Source organism: Lytechinus variegatus, chromosome 6 (assembly GCF_018143015.1).
Source record: "Lytechinus variegatus isolate NC3 chromosome 6, Lvar_3.0, whole genome shotgun sequence".
Lineage (NCBI taxonomy): Eukaryota > Metazoa > Echinodermata > Echinoidea > Temnopleuroida > Toxopneustidae > Lytechinus > Lytechinus variegatus.
Window position 1 is genome coordinate 43,653,496 of NC_054745.1, and position 23,812 is coordinate 43,677,307.

Below are 23,812 nucleotides of genomic sequence, written 5' to 3' on the forward strand. Positions count from 1 at the left end.
CACACCCCCAACCATTGAAATGAAGAGCACAGAAAACATTGAAACGCCACTTCAAATCTACACAAAGCAAAGCAAAGACTAAAAAAGCATCTTCTCTCACATCAACATTATCGCACTTCCTGCCCAGTTGGCTCCCATTGTTGGGCGTTACAACATGGGCAATATACCAAAAGGTGAATAAGGGGTATGCACCCACCACCATTTTATTGCAATACTTTCTTCCAACAATCTGCCAGTCCTAAGACTTTAAATATGTGTCATCAGATGTATGGCGTCAACTACGAATCATCGTAATGGTAATATGAAACAATACCCGACTTGATGGGCGAAGGTGCACAGGATGGAGTTTCGTTTGACTCTCCCATGACTGGAATGTTCCAATGACCTATGAGGGAAACTCTATGCTATTTGGTATTATATGACACGTTGCTTTCTCGAGATTGCATTAAGCTGTGACGTCCACTGTTCTCTGTATTATAGTCTTTCGCATTTTTTTTCAGCTTTGGTCGCCTGTGCAAGCGACACAATGAGATTCAATAATAAGCGTATAACTGCATACATGCTGTCTCTGACCACTACAAATTCACACTTTAGACTCTCACACGTCTCTCTCTCTCACACCAACATATTAGGTATTTAAACTAATCTTTTGAAAAAAAAATTCTCCATTGTGTATCTTTGATGAAATTTTGTAAGCGTAGACAAAGGTTTGAAAAGTTATCTCTTTCTTTGAATCAACAGGGGAAGTTAACCTAACGGTATACTATCAACAGTTCGACCCTCCTACGACCTATGACCCACAGGAAGTGTTTGTCGTCAGTGGCAATCAAGGTGACATGTGGCTGGAATATCAATTTGACCTTTCCTCGGATATGGAATTCCAGATTTACTTCCGGGTCGTGTACAGCGAGGGAGGCTACATTGATGTGGCTATCGATGATACGAGTCTTACAACAACGAAATGCTCAGGTAAGGCGAAGTTCGTTCACATTGAGTAAAAAAATGCAATTTTCCAACCTCCAAAAAAATGCTAGGATCGACTTTTCATGCTTTAGCTTCTTTTAGTAGGCAGAAAATTGTTACATTTCCATTCTTTTCAGACGCACCCTTAAGGCAAGGAGTTTCAAGAGATGGAGAACCATCCATCATATAGCCTTTAAAGTCATTTTATTAAATGCTGCGAGAATAAAATATGTTACACATGTTCTTCATTATATTTATTCTTGCAGACTGCAAACAATTGATTCGCACCTAAATACTTCCTAAATAAATGATGTTTTAGCATGTTTGTGAATACTTGTACTGAAGGACACAAACATGATAAATGGGCGTTGCTTGGGAGAATATTCAAGGCCAGTGGCGTACCTGGGATCTTTAAAGGGGGGCAAATACGTCCGCCAAAAAAATTGACAAACCAAAAAAAAAGGTTTTAACGAGAAATAAAGGATCTCATACCAGAAAACAAATTGAAAAGCAAAAAAAAAAGTTTCAAGTTCAAAAGAGGGAAGGGGGCCACCTGTGGCTTGTGGCTCGTTAGGGATCAGTAAGTTGTGACTCGTCAGGGGGGCAGTCTACCCCCTGCCCCCCCACCCTTAGGTACGCTAGTGTTCGGGACCAGTGAAACTTACGTCCTTGATGGACAGGAGAATAAAATGAAATATATTTGGTGTCAGACTATTAAATGAGCAGACGCGTGAAGAAAACAAACAATTCAATATCGTATGTAATTCTATTACTTATGATTTTTTGTTGACCGGTAACCAGTGAAAATCTGCGATTCGATAACCTTTCCTTTACAGAATACAACCAATGGCACTGTACGTTCCAGGATGGTCTATGTGGATATACACAAGCTGATGATGATGAACAGGATTGGACTAGCAAGTTCGGTCGTACACCATCTTTTGACACGGGCCCAAATCACGACCACACCATCGGCAATGGTAGGGTGTATTTTGGAACATTTTTTTTAGATCTAAGGAAATGAATTCATAAAGTGGTTATAAGAATCAACAAACGATTAAGGCTTGGTCTCACTGCACCAACTGATGCAGGGAGGATGTAAAACGGAAAAGAACCTTGGAAAACGTTATGATCTCTTGTGTACTCTTTGCGTTCGTGTTTCATAAGCTCTACGTCCATCGAGCATCTATCCACTATGATTTCATTATTTGCCCATTTTTTTTTCAATCTCTGGGCCATCCCGAAATTTTGTTCGTCCGCTCTATCCGTTATGTCCGTCGGCCAGTGGGAACAGGCCTTTACTTGTTTTACTATGATGATAGAATTATGCAATGCACGATGGAACATTTACATATATATATAGCGCTAAAGATAATATTTCTTGAGGCCACCGCAAACCTTAGGACTGGTCCACGATCTGATTTGGAACATCCTCGCATTTTGCTTATTTCTGAAATTGGGGAAAAAGTACAATTGAGGTTCAGATTAACTGTAAGAATACTAACTAGTTGGGATGAGTGAAAGAGGATGCGCACTATCAATGAATAAGAATGTGCGTTACATATGTGCTCGTCGGCATTCAAGCATGAATATAATGTATGTCACACTTTAACTATTTTTGAATCTCACCTCCCTCCCCCCCCCCATCACCACCACCTAGATTAAGAGGCAATTAACTGGCATATACACAGATCTATCCAGCGTTCAAGCAAGAAAATATGTCAATAAACCATTGTATGTGTGTTTTGTGTATAATTATGTCTCTCTGTCTTGCCAATAATATTCTATGTAGTATGTTCAGTATTGCTTTTCTTAGTAGCTCATGTACATAAATGTACATGAATTTCCGTACATGACGTACATTTGTAAGTTATTTTTTTTCTTCCCTTTTCACTCTTTCTTCTCTAGGCTCTCCTCTCCTGTCTCCACTTTCATCTTTTCGATATACCTCCTAGGTCTGCTGTTTTCTTAATTTTATTCCTTAAAATTCTGCCCTCTATTCCTTTTTATCTCCTATTCTGTTCGCTTACATGATGTATATGTATGTATTGTCACGTCTCTTTGCACTGTAAATGTGATGATCTACGTCTTACAAGCTGTGCCTGTTAAACGATTACCTCAGTTCTGCCTTTTAAGTATTGTTAGTTCATTGAAAACATGTATAATCTTTTGCAGAATTGAAATAAACTCGAACTTGAACCTGAATATTGCTTTTCACCTCTCTCAGTCTTCGGTGAATACCTTTACTTGGAGACCTCAACTGGGAACGCCGGTGACAAGGCACGGCTCCTCAGTGCGTTCGCCCCACCAGGCAAATACTGCATTGACTTCTGGTTCCACATGTACGGTCAACACGTCAACACGCTTAATGTTTACATTCAAAGGAATGCAACGATCCTGGACCTACCAGTGTGGACTAGGTCTGGGTCTATTGGCAATCAATGGATGGAAGGATATGTGGACGTGGTTGACGTCGAGGAATTCAGGGTAAATTTACACTCTTGCCGAAATCAGTCAAAATAAGCAATGTCTAAGTAAGATAATATGCTTCCAGAGAAGTTTGCGGCGCCATGACCGTTTTTAACGGTGTGTGGGGAAAGGGGGACACTGCCATTGAAGAGCGGATATCAATTGTTAGTATCGTCCTGAAAACTAACCCTAAATCTGGATAAAAGAGAAAAATACATTACACAATTTTTTTAACCATTGGTGGCTTAACATTGAAACGCCAAAAAATGAGCATTTCTTTAAGTGAAATTTCGCTTACCATTTAGATTGATAAATAAAATAATCAACTACTTGAAATAAACTGATCAATTATTCTTCAATTCAAATCAATTCAACAAACCTATTTCTCTTCCCGTTTTTTTTTGTGTTTGTTAAATAGGTTGTTTATGAAGCAATAAGAGGAATATCATACCTTGGAGACATCGCTATCGATGACCTTGACTTGATTGAAGGGGAATGCACAGGTAAAGATTCTTTTTCTTTTTATTTGACACCACTAGCGTGTAATAACAATGTTAATGCACATCCTAATCATTATAATAGATAGGGGAGAAGAATAAGATTTTAAGAGCTCACGGAATGTAATTATAAACTAGTGATAGTGAAAATTGAAAACGGTGAATGAGTAGTCTTCTTTGAGGGGCGTCTTTTTCAATCCATTGTACTTATTATGACTGTCCCCTCCCATGAAATGACCGTTACTTTTTTACTACGACATATTATTGTTAATTTGTTATATAGGTATGTTGTATGTTCATCTGTTGCATGGAAATAAAAGAATCAATTAATGATAAAGCCCTTTATTTCATGATCATCATGACCATAGACATTTGCTTCATACGGATAGTTTGCTTTGACCTTTGACCTTAGGTACCCATATGTGTGATTTTCAACACGATGACCTATGTGGATATCATCAAGAAACTATCAAGGATGATTTTGACTGGCTGCAAGGATCCGGAAGTACGTTGACCCCTGGAACTGGTCCAACAGTAGACCACACCTATGGTACCGATTACGGTAAGTTAAGTCATCAACAACTTGATGAAATCAAGAATAATGATAACAATAATATCAATTATAATAATAATAATAGGCATTTGTATAGCGCCATCTATCTAGAAAATTGCCCCGGCTTTAGCTCGAGCTGCCTTTCAGCGCTCATGCATTCAAGGAATTAATCCTGCCGGGTACCCATTCACCTCACCTGGGTTGAGTGCAGCAAAATGTGGATACATTTTTTGCTGAAGGAAATTATGCCATGGCTGGGATTCGAACCCACGACCCTGGTTATAATACAAAATGGTCATGGACGAACCGGTGATTAGACGAAGTGATGATTGGATCAAATTGTTATTAGACCAAAGGGTTGATAGGCGAAATGTTGATGGACGGAATGGCATTAGACTAAATGCAGGTAGACCATGTGGTGAGTGGACGAGTTGGCAATAGTCTACAGATTCCGGTGCGAAAAGCTTTTTGATGATTTATTTCCTTCCGCACCCATTTACCTCGCCTGGGTTGAGTGCAACACAGTGCGGGGGGTTGTGGATCCGTGCTATGTGCAAACAACGGGATGTGTGCAAAATTTCGCCGGGATTTGTGCAAACAACAGTATTTGTGCAAACGCCACACCGGGAAATGTGCAAATCTGTTTGCATTTGGACAATTTGCATTGGATTAACAAGTATATACCTGATTTAAAGTTTCTGAGCATGCACTTGTTGCTTAGTTTCATAACCGCGTACCCGGCCGGGATCACATTTTTTACGCGAGACGTGAAAGTAAAAAAAGTCAGCGAGCGACGCGGTCAAAAAAATTGGCGCAGCGGATTTATCGCGAAAAATGTCGAGAAGGTCTAGTCTAATTGGGGTTAAATCATTTCAGAAACCTCGCGCATTACAGGGGTCGGATGTATATATATATATATAAATATATATATATATATATATTATTAATTTCTATAATTCCAAAATATCATTTATGTAATTGAAATAGCGGTAATAACCATAACTGGATTTTGTTTTTACCTTAACAGGCAAGTACATGTATATAGACTCATCTGTACAATCACCTGGAGACATAGCCCAATTCAATTCAAAGACTGCAGATCCAGATCCGTCTGGTTTCACCTGCTGGAAGTTCTACTATTATATGAACGGTGCTGGAGTAGATACACTAAGGATACTGGTAAGTTTGCTACACCAAAGTCATTGACAGACCCCCCCCCCCTTTTTTCCAAAGACTATATCAAGCTATTCATCTAGCACGCTGTAAGCATCTTGTCGATTGTCAGTTTGAAAACAGGATTTACCCCCCCCCCTGCATCCATTCCTGAATTATATGTTCCTTTAGTAACGATGTTGTATTCGGCATAATATTTCGCGTAATTCCATAAAATATTAGTCAATGGCTATAAGTGTTGGCAGTTATTCTAATTCCCGAGAAGAATGGTGTGTAATAGTTCTTTTGTAATAGTGAGGTTGGTCACTACAATTTGATGACTGGTCTGGTCAATAGCTTTAGTAATTAATTCCAGTCTCATAGAAGATTTTTGTTCTGTTAACTAACATATAGTTCACCCAATCAATTAATAATGATACATGTATAATGAACAAATGTGAAGGATACAATATTTCATATTGACCGTTTATGAAATGTTATATTAGATTGCCAAGTACGATTGGTTCATAGCGCGTTATTATGATATGAGTGAAATCAGTGTAATTTCCCAGCCTGTCCATCTTCGATGAGTATATTGACCAGCCAGTCCATGAATATATTTTCATATTGACCGTTTTATTAAATGTTATGATGGCTTAATCACACAGTTTGACGTTGATGGCAGCCAAACGGAAATAGCTGCAATATCGGGCAACCTCGGGAATGGATGGCATTCAAAGCAAGTAGAAGTGGCGACCGCACAGAGGTATCGTGTGGTGTTTGAAGCATCGGTAGGGGAAAACAAGGAGACAGGAGATATTGCAATCGATGACGTAGACTTTAGGAGTGGTCCATGTGGACACGACTGTGAGTATTACACTCTTACTTTTGCTAGTAGGGCATTGCAATAGACTTACCTTCGATTGCATAACAACCGCATGTCCCCCAAATCAGGCGTAGATTGGCGTCACCAAAAGTGAGAAATAAAATAGAAAGAATATAATCGACGCATGTAGGGGAAGGGGTGCATTATTAGAACCTGTACTTCTTATGATATTAGCCTGTTTTCACCCCACGATACAGAATCAATCTTAGCACACAGCAAATACATTGAAAATGCAATTCAAATGACAATGGAAAGCTAGGAGGTCTTTGTCGAAAATTGGTGAAGCGGAAGAGCAGTTTCGTCCGACGTTCCGAAGCAGACTAAAAACTGCAAATACGCCGTTTATCTAGTCACCGAGGAAATAGCTGTTTGAATTCCTCTACACTGTTAGAAAATTTATCCTTAAAATAAAAGAAGTTCCTGCAGCAGAGTCTCGAGAACACCTGTACTCTTACCAGATTGCGTAATTTATAGGAAATTGGTATTTGGTGTATGGAACTTACAAATTTCCTTAAATAAAACACACCTTTTCCCTTTTTAAACAGACCTGTTCTGTTAAATTGCAGAAAAATTCCTGTTTTATGAATTTACAGAATGATTCTGTTATTGCTTTCTGCAAAATCTTATTTTTTCTGTTAAATCAGAGTTTTTTAACAGTGTACAAAGACTTCTTTGTCATGAGCATTTTACAATAAACTTTCTACGCTCCCGAAAGCATCCTGCGTAGCGGTCACTGCCGATTAGGGCAATGCGGAACGTTTAACTGCATACCTAGCACGCTTGCCCCAATTCGAGCGTAAATTGGCGTTGCAATTGAACGCAAAAAGCTGCAAATTTGCGTTTAAGCAATCGATTTATTCTTGACTTTCGTTTTGGACTTGCACTCAATTCGGAATTGAACGTAAGTTTCCTGCAACGCCCCCTTTCTCTAACATGATAGTAGTTTATCCTTATATTGGTGGTGATCGGTAAAGTGATTATAATAAGAGTATAATACTGATAACGGTAACAGAACAAAACAAATCTGTTATAAATGATGTGAATCAGTTAAAACAGACAATGATGATAATAACAACGTCAATGTTTTAATATTGATACAGAAGTGCATTTCTTGTTTTATTTTTGTTTTTAATTTCTTCAGCATCAGTGTATTTTGTGTAAAACTCGATCTAAAGTATATGTACTAATCTGTAAATTTTATTCTGTTTTCCCCCTATTTTCATTAGTATCAGTGGATTTGGGTATGTTTTGAGCTAAACTATTCATGTATATTTTGTCATTTTTTAGTATCATGTGACTTTGAGGGCAGTAAGTGCCTATGGGAGAATACACAAACTGGTGATATAGCCGATTGGATCCGATATACTGGTATTACACCGACACCAAGAACAGGACCTAATTTTGACCATACAACAGGGACAGAAGAAGGTGCGTATCAAACAACATTATAGAGAATTGTTTTTAAAGGGGAATGAAACCCTTGGAACAAGTGGGCTTGTGTGGAAAGAAAAAAATCAAAGGTAAGATCAATCCGAAAACGAAATAAGGTTCGTTAATCCGAAAACAAAATGAGGTTCGTAATTCCGAGGGTTCGTCAATCCGAAAACGAAATAAATATGCCGTTTTTCGTGTTTTTCGAAATAAAATACTCTTTTTAAAGCATACAAGTTAAGTTTTCAGGCTGGAATATTGCAAATTTTCAGCTTGCGCTTCGCACTCTCATACGATTGGCGAAATATGCGTAAAGAGGTCAGTAAATGCTTTCTTTAACAGGTTCCTTTTCTGGTCAGTATGTTTAAGCTCGCGTTTTGCGCTCGTGTTAATTTTTTAGTTAGATGCACATCTGTTTAATGACAGCAGAAATCTGCTCGGATTTTTAAAAACTTATTTTCATTTTTTATTGAAATACCCTAAAATTTTAGCTTGTGATTCACGCTCGCAACACCTCACAATAATGCCATTATAAGAATAATTGACCACAAAAAACGTTTTACAACTTCACCTTTGAATTTGTTTTACCAAGCCGCTCGCTCATTATACTCTCTCCCGAAAAATAAAGCCTAAATATACGTTTTGCCATAATAAGAAATCACTTCAAAAAAGGGTTTTTCTCTACTTAATCACTATCAGACACACAATGACTTCAAGCAGATGATAATCTTAAGGTGAAAATATCACCAAAGTGTCCATTTTGACGTATGAGTTTCATTTTTTGGCTTTACCCCCCAAACGAAAATTCGTTCGGCCGCCCTTGCCTTCCCATCCTCATAACAATTGAACGGCAACAGTGTCCCCCGCCCCCTCCCCCTTGCCTCTGCCTCTGCTTTCCCGGTTTTCATTTTTCGGATTAACGAACCTTATTTTGTTTTCGGATTAACGAACCTTATTTCGTTTTCGGATTAACGAACCTTCGGAAAAACGAACTTTATTTCGTTTTCGGATTAACGAACCTTCGGAAAAACGAACCTTATTTCGTTTTCGGATTAACTTACCTTCGGAACAACGAACCTTATTTCGTTTTCGGATTAACGAACCTTCGGAACAACGAACCTTATTTCGTTTTCGGATTAACGAACCGTCGGAATAACGCCACAAATGTTCGGATTAACGAACCCTTTTTCGTTTTCGGATTAACGAACATCGAGGTATAGGCAATTTACGTGTTTCGGAATTACGAACCTTCGGAATAAAGAACCTTCGGAATTACGAAGTGAAACAAACTTTTGCTCTTTCTAACGGTGAAACAAACTGTTTATCCATTAGATATTCTTTGAAAATCTGTATCACAAGTCCTCCTATAGAAAGAATTATATACAAAAAAGCAATGGGAAAGCTGTTCACATGTGATATCACACATCTTTGTCGCATTGCCTATGGGAGGATCTACATTTCAACAATGTTCTAAACGTCAAATGCTCATAACTTTCTAATTATTCATTCAATTTTCCTCAAACTTTCGTTGAACTGTTTCTGTGATTTTCCTGTTTTTACACAAGCTATCTTCTTTCAAAGGTGTCATTTTCTTTTAAGATACTACTATTTTTCTTCAAAGCCCTTCATAACCAGATGCCAAAATACATAATAGAATGGAACAGCATCCCCTCTTTCGTCAAATCATAAAAAACTACAGATCTTTTATTTTAAGAAATCTCGAAAAACTTCTAAGTAAACATTTTCTTTTTATCTCCTTCGTACATACCTTTGTATTGTAATTATATAGTTCTATATGTTTGTAACCGCTGTGGTATAGTTTTACTATGGATATATTATTATTTCTAACATACATTTTTTCCTTTTCTATGCTGTATTTTGCATTTCAAAATGCATGGAGCGGAAACAGATATGAATTTTAATATTGCTCATGGTATTATATAGTTTGCTATTTTTATATCCAAATGACTACGCAATTAGCGCCATGAGCGTTAAACTGTGTATGCGTTCAAAGAGACATCAACAATATTAATATTATTCTTACTATTATTATTTATTATTACCATTATTATTATTATTATTGTTATCATTCTTATCATTATTACTGATATTATTATTATTATTACTACACCACTACCACTAGTTCTTACATCGTTCCTTAAATCTTCATGTGTGTGTAAGTATGTCGGGGGGGGGGGGGTGGTCTGTTAAAATACTCAATTACACAAAGGCATAACTACATTTAAAACATCCTTACACTTGTGCAATGAATTTAAAATAATAAATATTCTTTTTTATGAACTGATTGTCTTGTTTAACAGGCTTTTACATCTATTTCGAGAGTCAAACCGCACAACCTGGTTATTCTGCCTGGTTACTGTCCCCGCCCTTCAATTATGACGTCACAACTACATGCTTTACATTCTGGTATCACATGTTTGGTTCGTATATCGGTGAGCTTAATTTCATCCTCATCGATGACGTCACAAAGGAAGAAACCTATCGATGGCGTCTCCAAGGGCAACAGAATCCTGATCAGATGACTTGGTTGCAAGGGAAATTCCAGGTGTTAGATCCCAACGATGGCATGGTCAGTAGAACAGTATTTATTATTGAGGTTCATTTCATTTTTTCATTTCATTTATTGGTTTTTGCAACATTTTTCATAACAAAATTCTGGACACGAAAATACATATCTGAGACTTGACATCAAAATAATGAACAATAGTTTTGTATAAAAATCCTCAAACATATCTTACATAAATGAAAATCATTAAGTGGTATTTCCTGTTACAATAAGTAGAATAGTTGCAAGGGTCGTGTGTCCTGCCACCCCCAAACCACCAAAGACACCAGAGAGGTTCCTGGTAATCAGCCAAATAAAAATTTGGCCTTTAAAGGGTATAACATAACAAAATATACCTACATGTATCTGAAGAGTAATTATTCCTCTTTTATTGTCAATATATAAAAGTTAAATGAAAAAAATACCAGATATATAAGTTTCTCTGACAACTCTTTTACTTGACTGGTCCTAGATTATGCAGTAAGATTGCATAGTGTGCACATCTCATGCTTGAGTGAACCAATTGAGAAAAACATTTTGTCTTACCTTCACTCATGCACTTGAGTGGATTAGTATTAATATATTCGGCAAGTAATGTGTAATTTTAAAGCTTATGAAGTCATTCTTTTTTAAGATCAATGAAAATCTTAAAGTTCACATTTGGTGAATTATCACTTTTTTATTCCAAAGGGGTTGGATTTATTTCAGTTTGTTTGGATAAGATACGAAGACGGGTATCACTGTAGGGAAGTTTATCATTACAATTTAGTTTCACGTAAGAATATTGCAATATGGGAGAATGACAAAAAACCGTGATTTTATCGGATGGTCTAAAGTGGATTTAATCCCTTTTGCGCACATACTCTTCGTATATTTCTTCAAAATACCCTTTATTAGTTGGCTGGATGACAAAACGATATACACCACTTATCCCTCTTATTGATAAACTTCTTAAACAGGTTAAGGGTTAGACAAGTCTTCAGTGCAGAAGACAGGCAATTCCATGTTTCAAGGGCTACGGTAGAAAAGGCCGTATTACCTATTGTATAATACATGAATTGATAGCACGATAGAATCGTCAGTATAATTATGTGTCATTTTTAAAAGATGGTTAAGTCTATTTTTAATAAAATTGAATTATATTTATTCTTTGTAGAATTACTTTTGAACTGGTCAGCTATCCTTTAAATTCATCCAAATTATCAAATAATATCCAGTTGTTTTCTGAGCTACAGCAGAAATCATCGAGTAATCATTCAAAAATTTCAAAGACGTTTGACACCGACATATCGGGTTTTCTTTTGGGGTTTGTCTATCCTTCATAGCATCTCGAGACTACAAGCGCTTTTCCGACAGTGGTGGTGGAGTCGCCAGCATCAAATCTAAACCAAAGTTTAAGCTTTCAAAATGTCATCATGACTTAGAAAGGGTGTAGGCCTAGTTTAATTAAGGTCACATGACCAAGGTCATTTAGGGTCGATGAACTTGAACAATGTTGGGGAAATCAACATCTTAAGATTTTGAAATGTTATCATAACTCAGAAAGTATATGGACTAGTTCATAAAACTTGAACTTGAAGGGTAATCAAGTATTATTTAACATCAACTTTGAGTTTCAGGTCACATGACAAAGGTCAAAGTTAAATGATGAACTTTGGCCATTTTGGGGTTATCTGTTGATTTCCAAAATGACTTTAATAGTTTATGGTTATGGTCCATGAACCTTTAATATAAGAATATTCAAGTATCACTAAGCGTCATTTGTGAGTTTCAGGTCACATGACCGAGCTCAAAGGTCATTTAGGGTCAATGAACTTTTTTTGTTAAGTTATCAAAACGAAATCTGAACGAAGTTTAAATTCTTTAAATGTCATAATTCTGAAGTATATGGATCTAGTTCATGAAACTTGGTCATAAGAGTGATCAAGCATCCGTGAACATCCTCAGCGAGTTTCAGGTCACATGACTAGGGTCAAAGGTCATTTATGGTCAATGATCTTTGGCCGTGTTGGGGTATTTGTTGCATTGCTATCACAATTGTGGTAGTTTTTTTATCTACTTAATGAAGTGTGGACATAAGGGTAATCAAGTACATGTATCACTGATCGTCTTGTTTAAGTCTGCGGTCACATGATCAAGGGCAAATGTCATTTAGGGTCAATGAACCTAGTTTTTTATCATGTGAATGGTGTTTTTTGTGAATAATTATTCTATAGTCGTTTTCCTAGTCAGCACTGCTGCTTTATTGAATCGCGTAATGCAGGCCAGATTGCCAGAGGCACTCTACCTGTTTAGAATTATATTGAAGAATTAAATTAAAGGAATAACCAAACACATTTCGTGTTTCCTTCCCATAGACAACTACGGCGACCCCATCGACAAGAAAAATATTTGTGGTATGTGTTTTATACTTTCAACTATTTCGAAATGATTTGTCGTTATTTTTTTTTTGGGGGGGGGGTGGGGGTTGGGGTTATGTGTCAGTTCGACTGTGATACTTTCAAAGTAATGCTTTCTTTTATTCATGTCTTCCATGTAAAGGCTTAGTTGAAAAAAAAAACACGTTTTCAAAGCTTGTCTGTGAAAATTTGATTGTCTTTTGTAAAAATGGCAATGAAGAGCTTACTTTTCGTGCGTTCATATTCGGAACAATATCCAAACAGCTTGTATTCCTTCAAAAAGGTAGACAACCAACTGCAAGTCTGAAAATCTTTCGAGATAGTCTTTTGAGATAGAAATAGTTAATTCTGAGAATGAAATAAACTATACTAATTCATTTCTATCCTTTTTACTGTATAATTTTGTTTGTACTGATTTGTAATGTAATCATTCAAGCGGGCCATCGACTACATTATGCTTTATGGGTAATGAGACTGGCAATTATATAGTTGAGGATTTGAATTGGTAATATACAAGTTTGCTGGTTCATATTTGCTTTAATCATTTCAAATGTTTCGTTAATAACAGATCAAAGTTGAGGCGGTATTAGGTTATTACAGCTATGGAGACATCGCATTGGATGATTTCAGCCCGGAGAGCGATACGTGCGATTGTAAGATTCTTTCATTTTGCTTTTCACTTTCACCTCTGGTCTTGGGCCCGAAGGCGATTTTTTCGTCAGCACTTATGCAGCCGACAGAAACAGGCAATGTGAATGATGATATACCAGAGTTTAATCTATTCAGACTACTCCTTATGAATATTCATGGTGACACGAAACGATAGAATATATGACATATTGATATGCTCGATTGATGTGGCTCAAGCAGTCAGCCGATCTTGCAGTCGAGTTCGTGGACGCAAGTTCGAGTCTCGCCTAGAATGACTTTAAATTGGTTTTATCAAACAATGATGCAAGTCCGAGATTCTCTATTTGATTCAGTCCAAGTCTCTAAAACAGCCGATTATATTGTCATTCACACTGCCCTCTCGCGTCGGATGTACAAATACTGACAAGAAAATATATCGCGGCACGGAGATATTGTTGCTTCATCTACCAAACTCTCTTCTGGGCATCATAATACTGTTTATTTCTTCAAAGACTACTAATAAATATTCATGAATCCAACAGAGTAAGGTTGGACGTAGATTTGTAATGAATTGAGCAACTCGTCAGCGTGCATATCTAAACAAAATGCCCCTAAAATTAAATCGCTGTAATTAAAGAATTTTTTTAAATAGTCAGTTCACTTGTCGTTAATGTATGTATATTTATTTTCTTTTAGCTCATTTTGTAAAACGCTGTGATACAGTTATTGTGAAGAACGCTATGTAAATGAAAATATTGCGTTGTTTCGTATTGGAACCGAGAATGAAATAATGTCACAGCTAACGTTTTCTGACCCATATTTCTTCATTCATTCAATTCGGTTTATCATGAAAAGACATTGTAAAACAGTCCGAAGGCTGACATATACAAAGTTAACAGAAAAGGGGAATATTATATACGTAAGAATTAACAAAATATATTAAGAACATAATATACATAGGCACATACATAGCAATGTCTAATTTAGACCTATCACAGAACAGCATTCAATGGCGCTGCACTGTTAAAAAATCCCTGATTTTACAGAAAAAAGAAAGACTATTTTGCAAAGAGTAATCACAGAATCATTCTGTAAATTCATAAAACAGGATTTTTTTCTGCAATTTAACAGATCAGGTCTGTTTAAAAAGGGGAAATGGGTGTTTCATTAAAGGAAATTTGTAAGGTTCCATACACCCAATACCAATTTCCTGGAAGATTGAGCAATTTGGTAAGATTACAGGTGTTCTCGAGACTCTGCTGCAGGAAGTTCTTTTATTTTAAGGACAAATTTTCTAACAGTGTGCAGGGCCGTCACCAGCTTTTTTCTAGGGGGGGTGCTTTTTATGAAAAAAAAAACACAAAAACACAAAAAACAACTCATTAACTCAATTTCATGCAGTTATATAGCCCGCCGGCCAGATCTTTTTCAAAAGAGCCCTCAAGTATCCCTACCCCCCCCCCTCCGTTTTTTTTTTTTTTATTATTATTATTTTTTTTTTTTTTGTGGTTCTGAAGGGGGGTGCGTTCGCACCCTCCGCACCCCCCCCCTGGCGACGGCCCTGAGTGTGTGAGATGAGGGATAGTTGAGTTCTTGTATCTCTGAGTTCTGCAGCGCGGTAATATCAAATACCCCGACGTCTCCCAAGTAATTTCTTATTTTATCCATAATATGTTCTCTTCAAAAAGTAGCAGCATCCGAAGAAGCAGAAAATACTAGGCATAGGAGTAGTGTTGTAGAAATATTAATATGACACGGTTAATGGTGATAAGAGCACATAACATAAGATAGCATGGCGTATACAGACAGTTTTATTTTATTACAATAGACGCAATACACCACGCGTTGAAGGTGAAACCATTTCATGTTCATTTCACTTATTTCATTTTCAACAAAATATTAATCAAATAAATACAATCATAACAAGTCAACATCATAAAAATAAACTAATGTCATAAAATCATGAATGTTCATAGAAAATGATTTACCCTAACCTCATAAATATGGTTTCTGGTGAAAAAATCATATTTTTGTCCGTCTACTTTACATGTAATATTTGCCCTTTATTCTCTGTTCTCACACCATGTATATGTGTTTCATTTATGTTTGTAGGCCTAATGCTGATGAATACACATTTCTATACAATGGATTACAATAGATACGAATTCATGAACTAGTCTGTTACGGTACTTCTCCATAATGGCACTTCTACAGATGAATTTTATTTTCAGAACACTGGAACACTGGAAAAAGAATAAATAATTAGCATTACATTATTTTATCGAGGATCTGTTTTTATTTCAGATATGCCTTTGGCAGCCAATCCCATCAATCAAGATACTGTTAGTTGTGATTTTGATTCTAACTGGTGTGGATGGAGGAATATGCCGGATGATAATCTTGACTGGTACAGACAAAACTTTCGAACCCCAACAACTGATACAGGGCCTGATTATGATCATACTACAAATTCACGTAAGACACAATCATCTTTCTTTTTTAGCATGATGATAATTACGATATTGGTAATAAGATAATAACAATTAAAAGAAGAGGAATAAATATAGATTAATTGATGTATTGATGTAGATGAATTGATGTAAATGATTTGATGTAGATGTAATGATTCCATGATAATTGTTGATTTCAATCTATATGTATATAATGTATTCTGTAGACCTTCATCTGCGCATGAGCAGATAAAGGTCATCAATAACGAAATGACTAATACGATGCTTGGAACTCTTGGTGTCACGCGCGTAAAACATTCCAATGACTTGCGTGTTAAAATGGCACTTTGGAAAAATTCATAAAAAATATACGTGAAAAAAGAGGATAGTATATCTGACATTCCATATATGACCAGAGAAGAGTATCGTAGCCAGCTCATTTTGAAAATATATCGCCATTTATGAAGATAACTATGATGGGATCAAATTTATCAACTCAACTGAAACAGTTAATAGCCCTAAATGTTTCGCCAGTCAAAAATAGTTCCAAAGTCATTGATAAATCTTCCCAATTTGGGCAAAGGAAATTCAGTAGTTACCATTTCTAGAATCAGTGTTAGATTCTCAATTATATTCATACACTTTTGTCAATCAGCAATATCAAATTGAAAGAAAATCGAATGGGTTGAGTCGAACGAACATCGTTAACCTTCCTGTTGTAATTAGACTTATGGAACCTCTTGTTGAGCTGACTGAACTTGTATCCCTCTTCTTACAGAACTTGGTTTTTACCTGTATTTCGAGGCGTCACCTGGATCTCAGGGGTACAATGCTAAGCTACAATCTGTACCTATCACTGCTACACCTAACGGAGCATGCTTTAAATTCTGGCTTCACATGTATGGACAATCGATGGGTGCATTGGAGGTATGATTCACTGTAAAAAAAATGTGGTGTTAACCGGTGTACATAGAGTACCACATCAATTATTTTACACGGGTGTTAAATTGACAGTGTTAGTTTAACACCTATTGTTGTTATTGGAACACATTGTGTTGTTACATTAACATTCTTTGGTGTTATGTTCAAAGGGTGTAATTTTAACACCTCAGGGTGTTGTCCTCTATGAACACCTTCAATTTCCTTCAGCAAGAAATTTATCCACATTGTGCTGCACTCAACCCAGGTGAGGTGAATGGGTACCTGTGCGCTGTAATCATAGTAATTACGGCAGCCAAGCTACAGCTGGGGTAATAATATCCAAGTCCTTTGGGAGTGCATAGAGACATTATTCATAATTGTGATATGCGCTATACAAGAACTGTTTATTATTATTATTATTATTTTATTATTATTAACACCAATTGGTGTCAACTTTAATACCACAGTTTTTACAGTGTGTGATCACACAATATTTTTCTTTACCATGTATGAATCTATTGGTGAGTGTGAACTACGGTATGCATATACACCGTATCATTCAGGCATTATCTTCTTATTTTTTTTTGTAATTCCCGAGTTAATTGTTGCCGAGTGTCGGTGCGGATCCAGGATTTAGAAATCGGGAGCATATATTGTTTAACCTATTATCCGATGAACCCGGGGCCATGGAGCCCCCGCTCCCTCCCCCTCTCGACTTTTCGCACAATATTTTCCGAACGTGAAAGGGTTTCCTTCAAGTCTACTGTATCTTTTAAGACCTATTTGCGACGCCCGGGTACGCAATTCGAAATTACTTAGAATTTCGTAAATGCATGTCAGACCTCAGATTGCTCAAAAACGTGATTTAGTGTACATAAGTCAATGCAAATTCTGTTCTCAACCAAAATTCATAGATAGATGATTATTTCACTTTTTTGGTTTAAATGGATTTACTTTATGCCGTTATTATCGCTAAAGAGTCCCGACAACGTTTATTTAAAAAATACAAAAAAAGGAGAATACATAAGAAATGAAAAACCCAATACAATACATAAGAAATCGAATTGATATTGCATTTGTTTTCATGTTTAGTTACAAATAACATGACCAAGCGTTTCTACACCAGAAATATGACACTTTGGATCTTTATTTAGGGAATTAGAGCAAAAAGTACGATTTTACACACCAATTAAGCATAAATTAGCCTAATTGATCGCAATTTTCATGAAAAAAATTACTATACACTTTTGAAGGCTATTTCCCAGAAACGTGCATGCCAATTTTCGGTGCGGTCGACGGTCGATATCTAAAAAAACAAGAGTGAGGGGGAGAGCTGCGCAAATAATTTTCATGAACTTTTCAAAAAGAGAAGATTTTTTCTACAGTTATATCGCCATTTGCTAAAAGAGATCTTTACCAATGTATAAATGTTGAAAAACTTCAGGATATTACAAATATGTTTATAGGATTTTGATTTCTTACCATTTTTTACCAACGCTTACGGTTTTCATTTATTTTTTTTTGTCATATTTATATTTTCCAATAAGTACAGGTCTCTTCTGTTCGCATAGACGAAAATCAACAAGAATCTTTGTGGAAGCAGTCTGGGACACTCCAAAATAAATGGGTTTACAGACAAATAAACATTGTGGCTGACTATCATTATCAGGTAAAACAAAAAGATTTCAATTCATTCTTGATGTATAGGCCTATATCAAAACTTATTGCAAGTACCGGTAGTACTCATCGGAGTAAAATACATATTTTTTTATATTTTATTTGCTAATTATTATATATTTTCAACCTGATGTTTAAAGGGTTATTTTCATATTTTTAATCATTTCAAAATAAATAAATAACAGCACGAGTAAGAAAACATTTTAAATATGCAAGGTATTCAGTTTATTGTAGAACTTGAGGAATCGGAGCAAATCGAACTTATTTTTTGTCTGTACGTGTAAGGTATTGTTTGTTACATATTGCATGCAGATTTGTAGAGCAATATTGAATACCATCTTTCTTTTAAAAATCACATAAGTGATGAAAAACTGGTATTTTTATTATAACTGTTATTAATTTTCATTATCATCATCATTGTAATCATAACCATTACTGCAGCTGCAGTAGTGGTTGTGATATAAAATAACTAATATCTTATACGATTTATATCATGATTTTACAAGTACTATTCCTAACTGTACAGGCGCGTACGCAAGGGGGGGGGGGGGTTAGGGGGTTCAACCCCCCCCTTTTTTCGTTTCCTTTCGTTTCGATTTAAAAAAAATCAGCTCGAAACCCCCCCCCCTTTCAAAAATCCTGCGTACGCGCCTGTAACTGACTACAACTTCTAATAAAATAATCAGTTTATAACTATAATTATCATTTACTTGATACTCATTTCATTAGAATGCTTTCGTTATAATCAGTGGTGTTTTATTTTGATATTTTTCCTGTTATGTCTTTTTTATCCTATAGATCATATTCAATGCAGTACGTGGAATTTCCTACTGGGGTGATATTGCCATAGATGATATTTTCCTCGATCTAACTTCAAACTGTCCAGTTTTGAGTATGTACATCGCTTTTTAAAACGATCTGTTTTCCTGTACAAGAAAGTGAAAACTAAAATTTACACTAATGTCTTAGTTATTGGTTTAGCTATATCTGTATATAGGCTGTGATTAATTCGCATTAGAAAAGGTGGTTTATAAATTTGTCCACGATTCAAAACAGCTACTGCTTTTATAATTGCTAGTTTTGAGGTAAAAAAGCGTGTGTCTCAATTAATATTGTATTAATGATTTCCTTACCGCATAACTAATGATTAAATCACACACTTTAAAATATGGACTATTGAATCATTACCATTGTAGTTTAAGACAAGGGGAATAAAAAAAAAATCTTGTTTTAATTAACCGTGATAATAATGCATAGGGAGACTGATATTATAGTGTCTTTTCTTTTTCATTAATGAAAAATGAAAGCATAATTTTTGCGACATACATATATTTATCCTCAATTTCTTTTTACATTTCTGACCCATCCTTTCCCATGGCACATTAGTGAGGGAATAGGTGTGATATTTGCGGGAAGACATTTTTCTGTTTTTTTGTTTTTCCCTCCTTTTCCTACTCTTCTTCATCTTCTTTTTTTCTTCTCCTTCTTCTTTTTCTTTTTATTCTTCTTCTTCTTCTACTACTTCTACTACTACTACTACTACTACCACTTCTACTTCTACTAGTTCTACTACTTCTACTACTACTACTACTACTACTACTACTACTACTACTACTACTACTACTACTACTACTACTACTACTACTACTACTACTACCACTACTATTACTACTACTACTACTACTACTACTACTACTACTACTACTACTACTACTACTACTACTACTTCTACTACTACTACTTCTGCTACTACTACTACTACTACTACTACTACTACTACTACTACTACTACTACTACTACTACTACTACTACTACTTCTACTACTACTACTATACTACTACTACTACTGCTACTACTACTACTTCTACTACTAATACTACTACTACTACTACTACTACTACTACTACTACTACTACTACTACTACTACTACTACTACTACTACTACTACTACTACTACTACTACTACTACTACTACTACTACTACTACAACTACTACTGCTGCTGCTGCTACTACTACTAATACTAATACTTCTTCTATTAGTACTAATACTGCTGCTACTACTACCACTACTTCTACTACTACTACTACTTCTATTATCACTACCACTACTAATAATAATAATAATACTTCTACTCGTTTATATTACAGAGGAATGTAGCTTCGAGACAGACTTCTGTGGTTGGTCTCAAGAGAAGATTCAAGATGATTTTGATTGGTCTCGGAGTCGTGGTAAAGATCACAAGGACATCCCAGTTGATAGTACTGTTGGGGTAGATACGGGTGAGAACATGGCTCATTGATGATGGTGGTGATAATTGTGATGGTGGTTTTGGTGGTGGTGATGATGAGGATGATGACGAAGATGATGATGATGGTGATGATGATGATAATGATAATGATGATGATGATCATCATCATGGTGGTGGTCAGTGGCGTAACTACGGGGGGGCATGGGGGGGCACGTGCCCCCCAATCGGCTGACCAAAAAAAAAAAAAACGGGGAAAAGGAGAAAAAGAGGAAGAAAGGAAGAGAAACGTAGTGGAAAAGAAGACATTATTGTTCATTATAATGTTATATTATATCATAATTATGTTATGTTATACTACATAAGAAACATTTTTTTCATAAATTTGCATAGGGCCTATGTCTTCATTGTTCCTGGTGCTCGCATTGTCTGTTTACCGAGAAATATGATCCTGTTATATACTATAAAACCTCCCGTTTTCAAGTCAATATACACCAAACTGCCAAATGTATTTCCTCGCACTTCGAGTTATTATTGTTTTATGTACAATAGTATGCTTCTTTTTCATGACTACTTAAAAGTGATGGCCCCATTTAGGGTCTTAATATAAAACATTTCCTGTCCGTGCTTACTTTCGCAGTAGTGGCTTTGTGAAATATGTCTGCTCTCCATGAATTCCTAGAATCAGTCCTTAAAATGTCCCTTTTTCTGATCTGAATATCAAAAATTTTCAGCTCGCGCTTCGCACTCGCATCATTTGGTTAGTGAACTACGTATGGTCTTCGTGAATTCCTACAAATATGCCTTAAAATGCCCCCCTTCAGGTCTGAATTTCTCAAATTTTCAGCTCGCGCTTCGCGCTCGCAAGATTTGATTAGTGAGATGGGTGTGTTAATCATGATTACAAGTGCTTTATGTGCATGTTTAGATGTAATTCTAACAAAATAAGCAAGCGCTTATGGGCACTCGCATTAGATGACTATGGTGAGATGTGTATACTCTTAATGGATTCCTAAAATATAGTCCTTAAAATCTTCCTGTTTGGAGAGTCAATATTAACAAAATTTCAGCTCGCGCTTCGCGCTCGCATTATTTAGCGAGACAGGTACAAATCATAATTACAAAAGACTGAATATAATGTCCCTATTTAGGTCTGAATATCAAAAATTTTAAGCTTGCGCTTCGCGCTCGCATTATTTGACCAGTGAGATACATATCCGTTTAATGGCACTGTCCTTAAAATGTCTCTGTTAGGTCAGTATACCTGGCAACTGGGCGCGCTTCGCGCGCTCACGAAGTGACTCAAAATTTTTGCTGGTGCCCCCCCAATGCCGTGACCCACGGTACGCCACTGGTGGTGGTGGTAATGGTGACGAAGATGATGACGTTAATGATGGTGGCGGTGATGCCAGCGACGGTGATCGTGATGATGTTGATAGAATGGTGGCGATGATGATGACGTTGGGGGGTGGTGGTGATGATGGTAGCGACGGCGATCGTGATAATGTTGATGATGACGACAATGAAAATGAAGACGGTGCTTGGTATGGTGATTGTGATAAGAGTGATCTACATGATATCACCACCCTGATCAATCCGATGATGATGTCAGAGATGTTGGTGATAATAATTCTGATAGCACTTGATGATGACAATCACTTGTGATATTGTTGGGACTAGTGAGAATGATAATGGCGATGATAATGATGAAGTGAAAGTTAATTACTGATTGTCCAAATCATACTAGATATATTGCTGCATATCTAGATCCTATGTCACCCGCATCTAATGTAGGTCCTATGACATTAGATATGCGGCAATAAATCTAGTTTGATATCAAACAGGCTGTTTAAAAGGCACTATTTCAATATTTTTATACCTCAATCTGGTTTATGTTGAAGGTTACTACGTCTGGGTGGATACAACTACCTACCCAGTGGATGGTCAAAGCGCTATTCTTTTCAGCCCTACTTACACACTCACCTCGATACCACATTGCGTTCGATTCTACTATTACCACGACGGGGTCGGTGCACTCACCATTCACTCTCGCGAGTCTGGCAGATATTCTGATCCGCTTTGGGAAGCGCCCCCTATCGGCTACGCGGGGTGGAGGTTTGGAAGTAGTAGTGTGACGGACAAACATAGTTTTGAGGTAAATCAATGAAAAAAAATCAAATATAAACATTGATCTCTTTTACAACACAAAACTTATATTAAAAAATGAAGGTCTTCCGTCTCTATACTTATTTATTGAAATTAACTACCATTGATAATATTTTGTCATTTTCTTGATTATTCTCAACTTTAAACTCACAGGCTGCTTTTAAAGGGACTGTTGGTTCTACTCCCGGATCCTTGATGGCTATTGATGACGTCAGAATCGACGTAGGAGGATGCCCGTCACCCGGTACGTTCTTGAGAAACGTTTTTGTTGTCTTTTGCTTGGAAATAAAGTAAAAAACAAAGTATGTGAACTGTTCCGATCTTTCTTCTCTTTGCCTTTACCGCTTTTTCTTCTACCCCCCCCCCCCCCTCCCCCTCTCGGCTCACTCTGAGGAGAGTAAAATTAGGGACCAGATTAATTCTTTGCATGTAGAGAGTAGAGTTTTTCGCTTTTAATTACAACGAAACTGAAGCTTCTTGCACCTCCAATGGGAGCATTTTTCTGATGGTATTGTTGTATTCTGGTATTTGCTATACAATACCTAAATGCATTCATAATTCCACAGACCCGTGGAAGAAACACTTGTACTAAACATAAATTTATAGATTTATAGATTTGACACACGCACATTTACAGACATACACACAGCAACTTTACGCTTAACAAATAAAAATCACACAATCAGAACTTGTAAATGATTCATTTATTTGCGTTTAACCTCTTAAATTGTTCCTTCATCGGAAAAACGGCTTTCATCATAATTTCAGTTGGTTCTTAACTAAAGCATGCATAAACAAATAAT

At 36.4% G+C, this 23,812-nt stretch overlaps 1 protein-coding gene across 1 annotated transcript in view; it reads left to right on the top strand.

The window, feature by feature from the left end:
• Positions 1-23,812, top strand: part of LOC121417880 (MAM and LDL-receptor class A domain-containing protein 1-like) — a 166,693-nt gene that overhangs the window by 31,332 nt on the left and 111,549 nt on the right. Inside the window, exons 27-44 of the mRNA XM_041611614.1 lie at positions 742-969; positions 1,800-1,943; positions 3,191-3,450; positions 3,851-3,935; positions 4,342-4,491; positions 5,510-5,661; positions 6,303-6,501; positions 7,808-7,948; positions 10,273-10,541; positions 12,875-12,913; positions 13,485-13,569; positions 15,851-16,021; positions 16,775-16,923; positions 18,470-18,586; positions 19,393-19,486; positions 20,746-20,877; positions 22,745-22,998; positions 23,163-23,253. Coding sequence (XP_041467548.1) covers positions 742-969; positions 1,800-1,943; positions 3,191-3,450; positions 3,851-3,935; positions 4,342-4,491; positions 5,510-5,661; positions 6,303-6,501; positions 7,808-7,948; positions 10,273-10,541; positions 12,875-12,913; positions 13,485-13,569; positions 15,851-16,021; positions 16,775-16,923; positions 18,470-18,586; positions 19,393-19,486; positions 20,746-20,877; positions 22,745-22,998; positions 23,163-23,253 — 2,760 coding nt within the window. The remainder of the gene's footprint in view (positions 1-741; positions 970-1,799; positions 1,944-3,190; positions 3,451-3,850; positions 3,936-4,341; positions 4,492-5,509; positions 5,662-6,302; positions 6,502-7,807; positions 7,949-10,272; positions 10,542-12,874; positions 12,914-13,484; positions 13,570-15,850; positions 16,022-16,774; positions 16,924-18,469; positions 18,587-19,392; positions 19,487-20,745; positions 20,878-22,744; positions 22,999-23,162; positions 23,254-23,812) is intronic.